Genomic DNA, 14,938 nt, shown 5'->3' with positions numbered 1-14,938 from the left:
GTACATCCTTGCCCAGGAATTTGTTGGGCACTGCTCAGAGCAATCAAGTGGAATTCTTTAATATTTTTAGATCGTATAGAAACTAATCAATCAATCAATCAACTTCTTTATTTCATAAAATGCACAGATTGGTACATGAAATTGTGTCAACATAAGTTTTCTTATCTAGATCGCTAAAACTAGGGGTTTTACAGGGGTAAATAATCTAATCTAATCCAATTGATCTTTACCTTCCAGATCCAGATCCTGATGAAGACCCTTTGCTCTTTTTCGACCCAGCTTCACTTTTGACACTTTCAGGTTCGCTTTTGACACTCTCAGGTTCACTCTTTACACTTTCAGGTTCACTTTTGACACTTCCCGCTTCACTCTTGACTGATTCCGCATCACTTTTGTCTGATTCCGCATCACTCTTTCCTGAGTCTCCACTTTTAGACTCGTCTTCTTCCTTGTCCGACGCTGCGTTCCTGTCCGATCCAGACTCGTCCTCTGACCCCTCCTAAAGGTCAACAAGTACACTTTTAATTGTAATACTGATATTTTTGTGTTTCATTTTGTACTTCTTATGTTATTGAAATTTTAATTATTAAGAAACCAAAGAAAATAGTTAAGGACAATTTTTAATTTTGAAAGGTTGAACTCACAAGGTTTAAGTTTGACTTTCAAAATTAAAGACTTTTAAAATTATACGGCAAGTTACAGAACGACTAAGAAAAAAGGAGGGCCAGGGCTTATTAAAGAAAAAGAACAGAATGATAGACTGTAATAACAATGGATAATACCAAAATAAAATTTATCAAGGTTTTGAAATCCCTATCAAAAAGAAGCAAAGGAAACACCAAATCAACATACAATTTTAATTCAAAGTGCTCTGAAACTTATTTTTGGGCATTCAGGTGTCGGATTTTTTTAAATGTATTACTATCTTGAACCTTGGGTACTAAAGCAACACATTTTGAATGTTAAAAATAATGTAGGTGCAAAAATATCTGCTCAATGCTAAAAAGATTGATATGAATAAAAACTGTACACTGTTCAATGATGTTTGTTTCGATTTGGTTTTCTTTCTTTTTGTTTGACTGTATTTCTATGGGCTGACAATTGTTACAGGACACTGAGCTAATGTTCAACAACTATGTAATAGGTAATCTTCCAACGGACGAATCATGATGTATTTCATGCATTAGGCTCTCAAAGCTCACAAAGCTTAGCTACGGTACTTATTTTAATTCAGCATTTTTTCACACATAATCACAAATAAATAAATTTGAATTTGAATTTGAATTTGAATTCCCACTTGTCAGCACTCGTTAATTCAGCATTTTTGCCCACTTGTTCATTGCCAGGAATACCTTTGTGTCCTGGAACCCAACTAAGGATAACCTTGTTATTCTCTCCCAGAGCTATCGGTCTGATGACAGTCCCATACTGCCTTAGCCCAACAAAAACAAGCAAGTCTGGAAAACTGTGCGTTCAGTCAAAGGATGGAATAACCTGTGTATAGTTGTTTTGGTTTTTAAAAATCCATCGAATATAAGATTTGCAGACCAATTATACACAAATGTAAGTCATTACAAGAAATAATCTGTTGAAATTTTAAAATATTTATGATTAACTGACCTAGTTTAACAGCATCGATTACTGCAATTCCAGTGTTGTGCATAGTCATCTTGTTTATGGTAATATGACCTAACATGTGGTGAGCTATTGCAACGCTAGGCTACCTAAAGTGAGCTCAATCATGTACTAAGAAACTTGATAATCTTATAATTTAGACCTACAGTTAGCCTATATTGACCAGTGAGAGCTCTTCCACTAGTACTTTTCTGCTTGTTTTTTAACTCTTACTAGGTAGTCATATTACATTCAACCATTGAGAGTTTTCGATACTGGTCAACATTGCTATATCCAATTTGTATTTAAATAAAGTTTAATTATCCTTTAACAGTATAGGTTATGAGTCCTTGATGGTTAGCGGCCATCGGGGATAACTTTAAACAGCTGCTGAAGAGTTATAAATCCAAAAATAATTTTTAAACACCAAAGTGGTTACAGGCCTAATTTAAATATCTAGTATAGGCCTACTAACTGTGAGATTAGAAATATTCTTTGTAGTTTTGAATTGTTCTCCATGGGAGTCCATGGAAGCTAACGGCCATCTTGGGTGTGCCCGGCATAAGAGCAATGATAATTTCTTTAATTTCAAACAGCCGCCAGTTCCTGGGGTCCCGGGTTCAAATCCCGCCAAATAACCAATGGATTTTATCTAAGTGATGATGCCGTAACCCCTAGGTCTAGCCTGAAGTAATGTGAAAAACAATTCCGGGCTCGTGCCTAGCGTCCTAGGAAAAAAAAAGGACTCTTAAACGCTAGTGTAACAATTCCATTTTCTCCAAAGTTTGAATACTGTAAGCCTGTGATATTTTTTGTGACATAAAAAGATGATTTAGTTTACAATAAGGGCATCCCTTTCCTGAAACTGATTTGGTTCAATGTAGGCCTTCTTACAAATTCATGGCCGGATAACTATGATGATGGTGCACCTTATGACAAATACCAAATTCTTCTTGGTTTCCCAAGCAGTATGTAATGTTGTAAGACCTATTGTACTTTGCCGTGAAATTTGTTTTTCAAACCTGTCATGTGCATCAATGGCTGAACATGCAAGTTCAAAAGCATTTAATATGCGATACTGAGAACAAAGATGTCTTCATGCTTTGCCACAGGAACGACTCAATGTAGACAATCCCAACAATTAGACTGACCTGCCTCGATTTTTAACTCTAGTTTTAGTAGGAGACAAACTATATTGGAAGAAGAGGTGTTTTTAATAATAACTATGCGAATACCTGTCCTCCATGGAAACATATACCTACCACACCTAAAATACTCCTGTTATTGTGTCTCCTGTTCATGTTTCTATAGTACTTTATTATTTTAATACTTTATTATGAAAGGTCTTTTGTGGAAATTTTATCTTTCGAATTTTAAGTTTTTAGGTGTTAATGCCAATGGTAGTTTATGTGAAGGAGAACCGATGCTTTTAAGGGAAGTGGCACAAACCCTTCAGATGTAGCCTAAGTTTAGAAAAACTTAAGGTGATAATTTCTTAGATTATCAATTTGAAGCTTGATTGAACAATCTTATCATAAATTTAAAGGTTAGTCATTAGGCTCAGTCTAATGAGAGAAAACTTTTAATTTCAACAAACTTTGGATCGTTGATAGCATTTAAAAATTAAATCAACAACAAAATGATAATGTTATCTCAAAACTTAGGTATTTTATCACTGCAGTGTTTCTTATCATCATTCCTTTTCACTCTTCACTCTAAAAGGTCAGCTCAAGGTTATGGCTTAATTATGTGTCAGTTTTAACTTACCATTAACTTCAATTGCAGACAAAATTCAATAATAACAAATATCACATGAATAAAAAGTAAAGTAAAAAAAGTAATTCAACACAATTATCTTACTTGATTACTGCATCTTTGACCATTAATTCAGGATTTGATAATCTTTTAAATTACGGTGGAACCACAGTTTCACAATTTTAGAGGGCCTAAGAAATATATTTCTTTGTATTTCTTGTATTAGGCCTGTATCATGTAGGCTACATAAATTTACATCTAAAAATAAATCAGGAAATCTCATCATCCATTTATGTGTGATTAGAATTCAATCATTCAAACACACCGTCAATCTGGCAACTGTACTCACTGTGGAAATACGGTTGAGCACAAGCTGCTCACAGTTTGATCTTTTATCCTTAATCTTCCCAGAACCTGTTTTCTTAATCAATAGAATATAATTGGTTGCCCACAAGTTATATATTAACATTACATTTCATCTATCCATGATACGACATTATGCCAGGGGTCAATTGTAGGCTACTTTGTGGACATACAACCAGTTTCATGACTCTTTTTGTGTATATCTAGCACCATGACATTTTTTAAGTTTTTTGTAAGGGGACGTTCTAAACCTTGATATTGTAACCATCTAACGTCTACTTTAATTAGGTACCATAGTATCTTTGACTTTGATAGTATCTTTCATCCGAGTCCAATTGCGATCTTGCTTGAGTTAAACCATGGACCTTCAGATATGAAGGCGAGCACTACAATGACTCCATGTTGACTGATTTCACAAAAATTGCTCGCTATGAATAATGAATACAAACATTTACTGCAGTTGTGGATAACACATTTCAATAATTCTTAAACCTCTGCATTGGAATGTGGCATAGAACTGATTCACAAAGTTTTATGCAAGAGAATTGAATTGGTTTTTATTTCAATAAGATTTACTCCAACCAATAATACCTCTTTGATTTTTAGTATGGCGGTATATGAATTCTCTCAACAGACTTGGTTCACATATTTAGATTATCAAAACAAGTTGTGTATTAAATAACTTAAACATTACAACCAGGCATTATACGTGAAATGTAACCTTTATATCAGGGCTATTTGACTGACACTTCTGATCAATCAAGAAATAAATATACTGTAATTTTAATAACTAAAATAATCTTTTTTACCAACTTGGCAAAACTATATTATAGTAAGGTCAACTTGAACAAAAGTGGGAAATGGAAATGTAAGGTATCTCTCACTTGGATTTTAATAATAGGTAGTTCAAGATATCTAAAGAATGCAGAATTTGACACACCTTTAAAAGGGGTTTCACTAATGTGAAAATAAAAATGGTAAAAAACAAATTTGAATTAAATACCCTTTATAACTAAATGCATGACCAAGCAGCATGCTATACAGTCACATAGAAGAAAATAAAAAAAATGTTATTGTTATTACCAAATTTAATTGGCAAGTTGGGTGTGATTTGATATGGATTGAGCCTGTACTTTAGTTCTTAGGTACTAAATTATTTCCACTATTTTGATTATTGTTGATTCAAATTGTTGTTATAGTCCGTCCGTTTGGCTATGATACCCAGCGGATTAGGAACCTTCTCGGAACTCGACTCACCCTTCAGACCCGCTCTCCAGGCTGGCCGTTGATAAAAAGTTTACCTACCTACAGTCACAGTCCCACAGATATGTAACTTTTATTATTTTCCTAAATTGTTATTTGAGTTCTACATTTAATTCCAAAAATAATGTCCAAACACAACGTGGATACTTAATATCTACAATCTGAAAGTTTTAACATAAGCTGATGGTGATGATACAGTGTAATTGTAATACTATCAGATCGTAGATATAAGGTATCCACATCGTGTTTGGGCTCATTATTTTTGGAATTTCTAGAACTCAAATTTATAAAGCACAATTTATTTTAACTTAAAACAAAAAAAGTTACAGATCTGTGGGACTGAGCCAGCGGGTGAGTCATCGTTTATCTCCGGCCAGCCCGAAGAGTGGGTTGAGAGGGTGAGTTGAGTTCCGAGAAGGTTTCTAATCCTCTGGGTATCATAGCCAAACGGACGGACTATAGTTATTATTCTTATATCAACGAAGACTTCTGTCGGATTTATTGACCAATGTGATGAGGGTTTGAAAATGGGTCATTGTGCCCAAAACTAGTCACCCCAAATAAATTAAAGACTAAAGACAGACAAAATAGTACGTAGCCTATCATATTATTCGTACATCATTCTTGGTGGCAAAAAATGTTTCAATTATTCTATCAATTTTAGCTAAGTCCTATTATCTTATTGAATTGATTTTACCATTTTTAATTAGCACATATAAGTTAAATTAAAATTATAGTAGACCTAACAATAATATAATGAGCCTTTCCCTAAATTTTGTTAGAATTATTCAACAGCCTATGTTGTGGAACGTTGACTTAATAAATTTATACCTGTTACTTTCAGTCCACATCAGGGTTTTGCCCGTCTGGGACATCTGTCAGGTTGGGACAGTACAGACTTCAGTCCTTTTTACCCAAGTTTATGTTGGACAAGTGGGCTGTTTAGATTGTTCTCTAACCAAAAGTGGCAACCCTGCTCAATATCTTCCTTCATACCAACAAAGGAGGCCCAAAGGCTACGTTGGAGTGTCATTATTTATTATTTGTAACAATGATGTTGTCAAATTAACTCTTGGAGACATTTGAACATTACAGTAGAACCCCTGATATCCGGCCTTAGTCTGATCTTTGTTAGGCCTATCAAGTTACACTACTTTACATACAACCGTTTTTTAATTACTAATAATCACTAGGTAGCCTACTCAAAACTTCTAAGAGAGGTTATGTTTTTGTTTACAACCCCTCATTGCCACTGACAGTGTTGCAGCAACTCATTGTTCCAATCACTAATTGTACTAATGGTTAACAATTAAATTGGTAAACAGCTGATTAGTTGGAGTTCAAAGCATTACAATTTTACTTCTTCTCTCTCAAACCTTAAACCTCATTGGTCCGTTACTGTATCCGTGTCGTTAAGTAAAACTATGTTGTTATGTAAGTAAACAATATGCTGTTATGTGAACTTTTCAATTCTAAGAACTGGAAACTGAAACGGCTATTTTAAAAACTGTCATAGGTAAGTTTTTTTGTTGAAATAAATAAAAACATTAATTTTAATTTTTAATGTATGTTAACTTGAATTTGGTTCATGTACCACTTGTGGACATGTTTCATGTGGCTTCTACAAACACCAATGCGTAGTAAAACACTCACACAGACTCCAAAATGCCGTTTTGTCGCATACTATCACCATAGTACCGTGCCCACCGGTGGTGCACGTCGGAGTTTTGGGGGTCACTGCTTGCACCACCACCCGCTGCTTGGTCACTGCTGGTACAGGTCGGAATTTTCACAAACTTAGTAAATCAGTAAACAAATAATCGGAGCGAACGTGTTAAAGAAATATAATTAATATACCGTAGAAACCACCTAACACCAATTATCATCAGCTAAGTAGACTAAGTATAAGGGAATGTTTTTTTTTTGTATTTGCTAGGCTATTTTAAATCTTTTTAAATCGGTTGGCCCAGTGATGAAGGATTTTAAATGATTGAAGGTATAAGGGTCATGACAGCTCTGGAACAATTTAAAAGCATAAAGCCACAAAAAACTATCCCCATGACATATTGACAAACAAACTTTACAAACATTTTATTCAAATCACTGATCAAATTGGAGTAGGACCGTGTTAAAGGTGACCGGGGAGCAAAGTTCAACTCTTTAACTAGTCGAGACTTGGCACTCGTTACGTGTACACCAGAGTTTGTAGGCCTACAGTTTTAGCCCGCATTTGAAATGTTTTGTGTGATTTTTTTAAATGTTACGCCACCATTTCAAGAATGGTTTTAGTTTCTTCAAGTTCTGCGACTGGTTGATGATGCTAATGCATTGAAAAGCACTGTCCAGTGTAGGAGGAGAGGAATCACAAGGCAGTTATATAAAGGGTTTTAACCTTTTTACAATATTATCAAAGTGATTCAGAATAAGTTTAAAAAAACAACACAATATGAAGTATAAATTAACACTTAAGAGCAGTAGCCTATTTAGAGGATACACGATTGTCGTGTTATAAGTTATGTTATTGCCTAAGTTATAGGTTAAGTGCTTTAAATTAAGGTAATTTTTACATTAGTGAGGCATTCTTACCATCCCACGCCTTGTCTAGTATTTTGTAAAAATCTATCGTTGACGTTACAACAATGTAACACACCTCTAAAAAAACTAAATAAATAAAACACACACACTCACACATATAACACACACACACACAAATACAACAAACCCCCTCCAAGAAATTGACAACTCTCCGGTCTCCACGAATGTGAAGAGAAGCTCCGATATAAGATGTACAGTATATCGCTAATTTGATGTAACTACTAAGGCCTACCATAACGACACGGTAACTTGTTCTTGAGAGTTAAATTATACTATAAACTAACAAACTAAAATAATAAATGTATAGGTAGGCTAATTATCCACAAGTGGATCACGTTAACCACACTGCTGATTAACCACAATGGCACAAATCCAAATAGAAGATTATACCTAGGCTATGTTATTCAGCAAAATCCAAGATGTTAAGAAGAGGCCCACTATCTCATAAGCAGACTATTGTCAAGCAGACTATTGTCAAGTAGACTATTAAGTTTCCTGTGTTATTACTTACCAACCACTGATGAGTCAGGAATTAAATAACTGATGAGTTGATAACTGATAATTATAAATTGTGTGGGTGGCTAGTTTTTGCTAGGCCTATAAATTGCGAGGGTGGCTCTAAAATATTAGGCTTTTTTTTAAATAGACGTGAAAGAAAGTATATTAAAGGGCAGAATTAGGCTTAACTTAGTGTGTACCTGCAAGTTATTTATGCTAAGCTGTGCACTCTAACTTAATTCAATGTTAATTATTTCCCTGGCATTATAAGTTAGATTCGCATTAAGTTATCCACGATTTGTATCAAATCTATAATCACTCAGCCAGTCATTAATTTGAATAGGTAGTCGGGTCAATCCATTTCAAGTGGTCTAAAGGTGGTTGCTTCAAGATTTTAAAATTTTTTGATATTTCTATCCTTGAAAGTACATATCATTAGAAGTACAAAAATACAATTATTTTATTTTTATTTGATTTTTCTACTGTATGGCGGCTATTTTTTTGTTAGTCGAATGCCCGTTTTCAGCGATTTCAGAGCTCTGCGTTAAATTAAATACCTCTGGTTCTACTAATCCTAGGACATTAAAATAAAAACCAATCTCTTCAGAAAGATCTAAACTTTAATATGGTAATATAGTTATGCACTTAAAACTAAATATATAGTTCTAATTACCTGTACAAAGTTTAACACAACGGTGTTACGAAAACAGATTTTTAACAATTCTTTTCACATAAAGGCAATAAACTATGAGTTTGTTTTTTTATCTGATGGTTATAGGTGTGTACTCCAAATTTCCAAAGTTTCAAGTTGTGGACTTGCATAGGGTTTAAAAAAAAATTTCAAAATCTTAAAAGTTTGATGCTTAATATCTTTGTTGGGCATGAAAATCAAAATTTCAAATTTGGCTCAGATATAGTAGGTAGGCCCTACTAAGTAAGAGTATTATCCTGCTTATGCTAATAATTTTATTTTGTCGACTCAACTGGTTTTAAAGTTATGAAACATTGAAAAGTACTCAAATAAGCATTATACGTGTAATTGTGTAGGACGCATAATATTATATTATAATACACTATCAATGTATTTTTTAGATAATGTTATAATTTAATAGATTTTGTTTTAAAACACTCTACTTTGTTGTCTGCCACAGGTACAAATCTGTGAAAGGATTGTGTTGAGGGTATTGGTGGGCGTCCTTTGAATCAAAATTTTAGTTCTAATTCATTTTTTGCTACTTCTTCATTGTCTACATAAAAGTATTGAATAGTTTTAAGGTTTTTTTTAACAACAGTTAGTTAAACATATCCTTGGCATTCAAAATTTGGTTATCAATGGTAGGCCTATATTAGTGGTGACTCATAGTGACTTTGCTCTTTGTAGTGCCTCCTACACCATAGGAAAATATTGACTCCACTTTAAATGTATGGATTTGGTTTTAATTACAGGGTGTCTAGTTTATTTCCATTACAAAATTCAAGACTAATTCCAGACTTTTCAAGACTAATTCCAGATTTTTCAAGACTTGTTTGTTCAACAAATAGTGGGTGTTGATACCAAAATGTATCGATTCTCGATCCTTGATACCGGTACCAATTTTTATAGCTTAACCAAATTGTTTAAACAATACTACACCAACCCATGTCTTTGTCATAAAGTAGTATCATGATAATGTCGTGTTTTCAAGTAAAGAAATAATGCAGCAATAAAAAATTCTAACTAGCAAATTAGTTTTTTTTATCATGAAATCTTCCGCGTACCATACGTTTAGACATCATCATTGACTGCAGCGGTTACAGAAACGTGATCGTCGTCGTCCGCGATCATGGCAAAATCATGAACATTTCCCGTAGCCTTGTAAACATCAATGAAATCATCGTCGTCTCCGCGGTCTCAGAAACGTCATCGTCATCGTCCGCGATCGCGGCAAAATCATGAACAATTCCCGCGGCTGTTTAGACATCACCGTCATCTCCCGCGGTCACGGAAACGTTATCGTCGACGTCCGCAATCACGGCAAAATCATGAACATTTCCCGCGGCCGTGTAGACATCATCGTCGTCTCCCGCGGTCACGGAAACATCATCGTCACCTCCCGCAATCGCGACAAAATCATGGACATTTCCACGGCCGAGCAGATATCATCGTCGTCTCCCGCGGTCACGGAAACGTCATCGTCATCTCCCGCGGTCACGGAAACGTCATCGTCATCTCCCGCGATCGCGACAAAATCATGAACATTTCCCGCGGCCGAGCAGATATCATCGTCGTGTCCCGCGGTCACAGAAACGTCATCGTCATCTCCCGCGATAACGGAAACGTTATCGTCGACGTCCGCAATCACGGCAAAATCATGAACATTTCCCGCGGCCTTGTAGACATCATCGTCGTCTCCCGCGGTCACGGAAAAATCATCGTCATCTCCCGCAATCGCGACAAAATCATGGACATTTCCCACGGCCGAGCAGATATCATCGTCGTCTCCCGCGGTCACGGAAACGTCATCGTCATCTCCCGCGGTCACGGAAACGTCATCGTCGTCTCCCGCGGTCACGGAAACGTCATCGTCATCTCCCGCGATCGCGACAAAATCATGAACATTTCCCGTGGCCGAGCAGATATCATCGTCGTGTCCCGCGGTCACGGAAACGTCATCGTCATCTCCCGCGATCGCGACAAAATCATGAACATTTCACGCGGCCGTGCAGATATCATCGTCGTCTCCCGCGGTCACGGAAACGTCATCGTCATCTCCCGCGGTCACGGAAACGTCATCGTCGTTGTCCGCGATCGCGACAAAATCATGAACATTTCCCGCGGCCGAGCAGATATCATCATCATTGGCTTTCGCGGTTACGTAAACGAAAGACGACGATCGCGACAAAATCATGAAAATTCCCGACTTTGAAATCAAATTTAAGACTAAATCCCGACTTTTCAAGACCATTTTGAAATTCAATACTAATTCCCGACTTTCCCGATTTTCCCGACTACTAGACACCCTGTAATTAATATGCCTATTGTTTTGGTTTTCAATTCTATGTGATTTATTTTCTTTTAATTTATTGTTTACTAGCTGTACCCGCGGACTTTGCCCCGTTTAACTTCTTAATTTTCAAGATGATCTCGTTCACATGGCTCAATCACGTCCTGGTTGAAGTTCACCCATCTTTAGGTTGGAGCTCGTTCGCTACGCTAACTCACCTCCAGGTTGAAGTTCGTTCGCTACGCTTACTCACCTTTTGGTTGCAAATTAGCTGTTGTCATAAATTTAAAAAAATAATAGTGCTGCTCTCTGTTGGTAATCTTGTAACTTTAATGCTATTGAACATCATAGAACAGAACCAACTTGTTTAATTGAAACAGCTGTTAAGATATTATTTTCTCCATAAGGATAACATGGTAACTTTGGGAGCCTGAGGGGTGGACCCCAGAGGTTAAAATCCTTTCTTAGTGAGCGTCTACTACCCAAAAGGAAGATGCCTGCCAAGTTTCAGGTTCCTAGGTCTTATGGTTTCTGAGATTTCGTGATGAGTTGAGTGAACGATGTTATTTGATAGTGGTATTTGAGCTATAGTGGTATTTGAGCTTTATATATACCGGTATAGATAAATTTAAATTAAATATGACACGAGTCAGCCATGTTATCTTGTGGGACGTCTGACGATAAACCAATACTAGCCTTCTTGTGACATTGAAAATTCTACCATAGATTATAGGCCGGGGCCTGGATTTAAAGGTGGCCGTGGCTATACAGTATCATTAAAAGATTTTTTAACTGAAATATTCAGTCATAGGTACTAAAATACCAGATACAAGGCATTTTTTTGATACTGCACACAGAAAAAATGCCTGCAATGGTGTAGGAGGCATTACAAAGAGCGAAGTCACTAATAGTCTACAATGTACCATTGACAACCAAATTTTAAATGCTAAGGATATGTTAGATTTTGTTAAAAAAATCTTAAGGGTATTCAATACTTTTATGTACAAATAGGTAGTGAAGAAGTAGAAAAAAACTAATTAGAACTTCAATTTTGATTCAAAGGGCGTCTACCAATTCCCTAACCACATTCCTTTTACAGATTTGTAGGTACCTGTGGCAGACCACAAATAGTCCAGGACCTGACTAGGGTTCTGTGTGCATGTCGTGTATAGAGAATTTTGCTTTTGCATTTCAATATAGGTGTATTAGGAAGTGTTTTCCACTCGGGTGTCAAGTTCGCACCTGGTACGTTTTTGAGCTATGACGTCATCAAGATGGCGGCTCGGCAATTTTTAAATGCGTATATTTTGCAAACGGTTTAACGGATCGGGATGATTCTTTTTTTGTTTGAAAGATATTTTTACAAGCTATCTTTTTTGTATTTACACATTTCTTGTCAACTTAATATTTATCTAACTATATTAAAAAACATGTTTTTTAATATCATTGTTTTTGAATTTTTCCTCATAACTTGTTAAACGCTTATAGAATGAAATAACTACCCATTACAAAAGTTGTAGATAATTTTATGCCCTTTCCAACGATACCAAACGATTAATGTTTGAAACTAAAATTAAAGCCAACAGATTAAATAAACCGTTAACTAACACTTAACATGGTAGAAAGTCCGGAAAATATTGAGGCTGGAACAATTCTTCAAGTGCGTATATTTCGCATACTGGTTAACGAACCGGGATGATTCTTTTTTTGTTTGTAAGATATTTTTTTAGCCTATCTTTTTTGTATTTACACCTTTGTTGTTAACCTACTATTTGTCAAAAAGTTATAAGCAAAAGTAAAATAAAAACAACAATTAAATGTACATTTATTAATATTGTTGGATAAATAGTAGGTTAACAACTAAAGTGTAAATACAAAAAAAGATAGGCTTAAAAAATATCTTACAAACAAAATAGAATCGTCCCGGTTTGTTAACCAGTATGCGAAATATACGCACTTGAAGAATTGTTCCAGCCTCAATATTTTCCATACTTTCTACCATGTTAAGTGTTAGTTAACGGTTTATTTAATCTCTTGGCTTTAATTTTAGTTTCAAACATTAATCGTTTGGTATCGTTGGAAAGGGCATAAAATTATCTACAACTTTTGTAATGGGTAGTTATTTCATTCTATAAGCATTTAACAAGTTATGAGGAAAAATTCAAAAACAATGATATTAAAAACCACGTTTTTTAATATAGTGAGATAAATAAAGTTGACAACATAAGTGTAAATACAAAAAACATTTCCTGTAAAATTATCTTTCAAATGAAAAAAAAAATCATCCCAATTCGTTAAACGGTATGCAAAATATACGCATTTAAAAATTGCCCTAGCCGCCATTTTGATGACGTCATATCTGGAAAACGTAACAGGCGCGGACTTGAGACCCAAGCGGAAAACACTTCCTAAGACACCTCCTATTGAAATGCAAAAGCAAAATTCTCTATACACGACATGCACACAGAACCCTAGTCAGGTCCAGGACTAAAAGTAGCGTTTTAAAACATCAAAATTTTTAAACTCTATTATTCAAATATAACATTACCTATATTAAAAATGCATTGATAGTGTATTATAATATAATATTATGCTTCATACGCTATTACACGTAATGCTTATTTGAGTACTTTTCAATGTTTCATAACTTTAAAACCAGTTGAGTCCACAAAATAAAATTATTAGCCTACAGGATAATACTCTTACTTAATACTATACCTGAGCCAAATTTGAAATTTTTATTTTCATGCCCAACAGATATGTAAGCATAGGTAGGCCTACAACTTTTGAAATTTTGAAAATTTTAAGATTTTGAAAATTTTTATTAAAAACTCTATGCAAGTTCACAACTCGAAACTTTGAGAATTTGGTGTAGGCCTACACACCTAAAACTGTCGGATAAAAAAATAACAAACTCATTGTCAAATTGCCTTTATAAAGAAATTGTTAAAAATAAGTTTTCGTAACATCGTTGCGTTAAACTTTATACAGGTAATTAGACCTATATATTTATTTTAAGTGCATAACTATATTACCATAATAAAGTTTATATCTTTCTGAAGAGATTGGTTTAATTTTAATGTTCTAGGATTAGTAGAACCAGAGATATTTAATTTAGCGTAGAGCTCTGAAATTGCTGAAAGGGGGCATTCGACTAACAAAAAAATGGCCGCCATACAGTAGAAAAATAAAATAAATAAAAAATAATTGTATTTTTGTACTTCTAATGATTTTATGTTTAAGGGATTTTCAAGTATAAAAATATGAAAAAAATTAAAAATCTTGAAGCAACCAATTAGGCTAATTTATTTCTGGACCACTTGATATGGATTGACCCAGTCAGAAGTCTAATGTAAATTCAAAGTACCGTAGCCTATGTGAACAAAAAACAAGCAAAGACAGTAAGTTAAATCTTACGCAGAGGATACGCATCCGGTAACCGGACGTGGATTAGGCGTCCGGCAGTTACTGTCATAACCTAACCTAACCAACCAAACTTGCTGACATTGAAAAAATCGAATGAAGGTTAACTTAAATTCTGTTCATAAAATAAAATTACAAATGCCAACAATTCTAACAAAAGATGTACAGTTAAGAAGAAATGGCATTCAAAGCAAAATCTTTGACAAAAAGTTAAAATTGTACCGATGGGTTTAGAACCAGGGACCTCTTGCATATCAGCCGAGCACTCTATCCACTACACCACGAAACACCGATGGCTGTACATCGTATCGTTGTGGTAATGGCGTTACGGGCCCCCACATCCCGGTGACATCACTGCAGGACGCCTAATCCACGTCCGGTTACTGGACGCGTCTATCCTCTGTGCAAATCTTATCTTAATTAAATTTTATATCCTACAACAC

The 14,938-nt window shown here is 35.2% G+C and overlaps 1 protein-coding gene across 3 annotated transcripts in view; it reads right to left on the bottom strand.

Moving 5' to 3' along the window:
* LOC128996226 (chromodomain-helicase-DNA-binding protein 1) overlaps positions 1–14,938 on the bottom strand; it is a 43,134-nt gene that overhangs the window by 26,679 nt on the left and 1,517 nt on the right. For all 3 annotated transcript variants that reach the window (XM_054421377.1, XM_054421378.1, XM_054421379.1), the window contains exon 2: positions 231–499. In XM_054421377.1, the coding sequence (XP_054277352.1) occupies positions 231–499 (269 nt within the window). The remainder of the gene's footprint in view (positions 1–230; positions 500–14,938) is intronic.

The sequence above is a fragment of the Macrosteles quadrilineatus genome, unplaced genomic scaffold (genome assembly GCF_028750875.1).
Source record: "Macrosteles quadrilineatus isolate MER2022 unplaced genomic scaffold, UCM_ALF_1.0 Scaffold_6__1_contigs__length_79288215, whole genome shotgun sequence".
NCBI lineage: Eukaryota > Metazoa > Arthropoda > Insecta > Hemiptera > Cicadellidae > Macrosteles > Macrosteles quadrilineatus.
The sequence above is the reverse complement of the archived record's forward strand: the minus strand, read 5'-3'. Positions and strand labels throughout refer to the sequence as shown.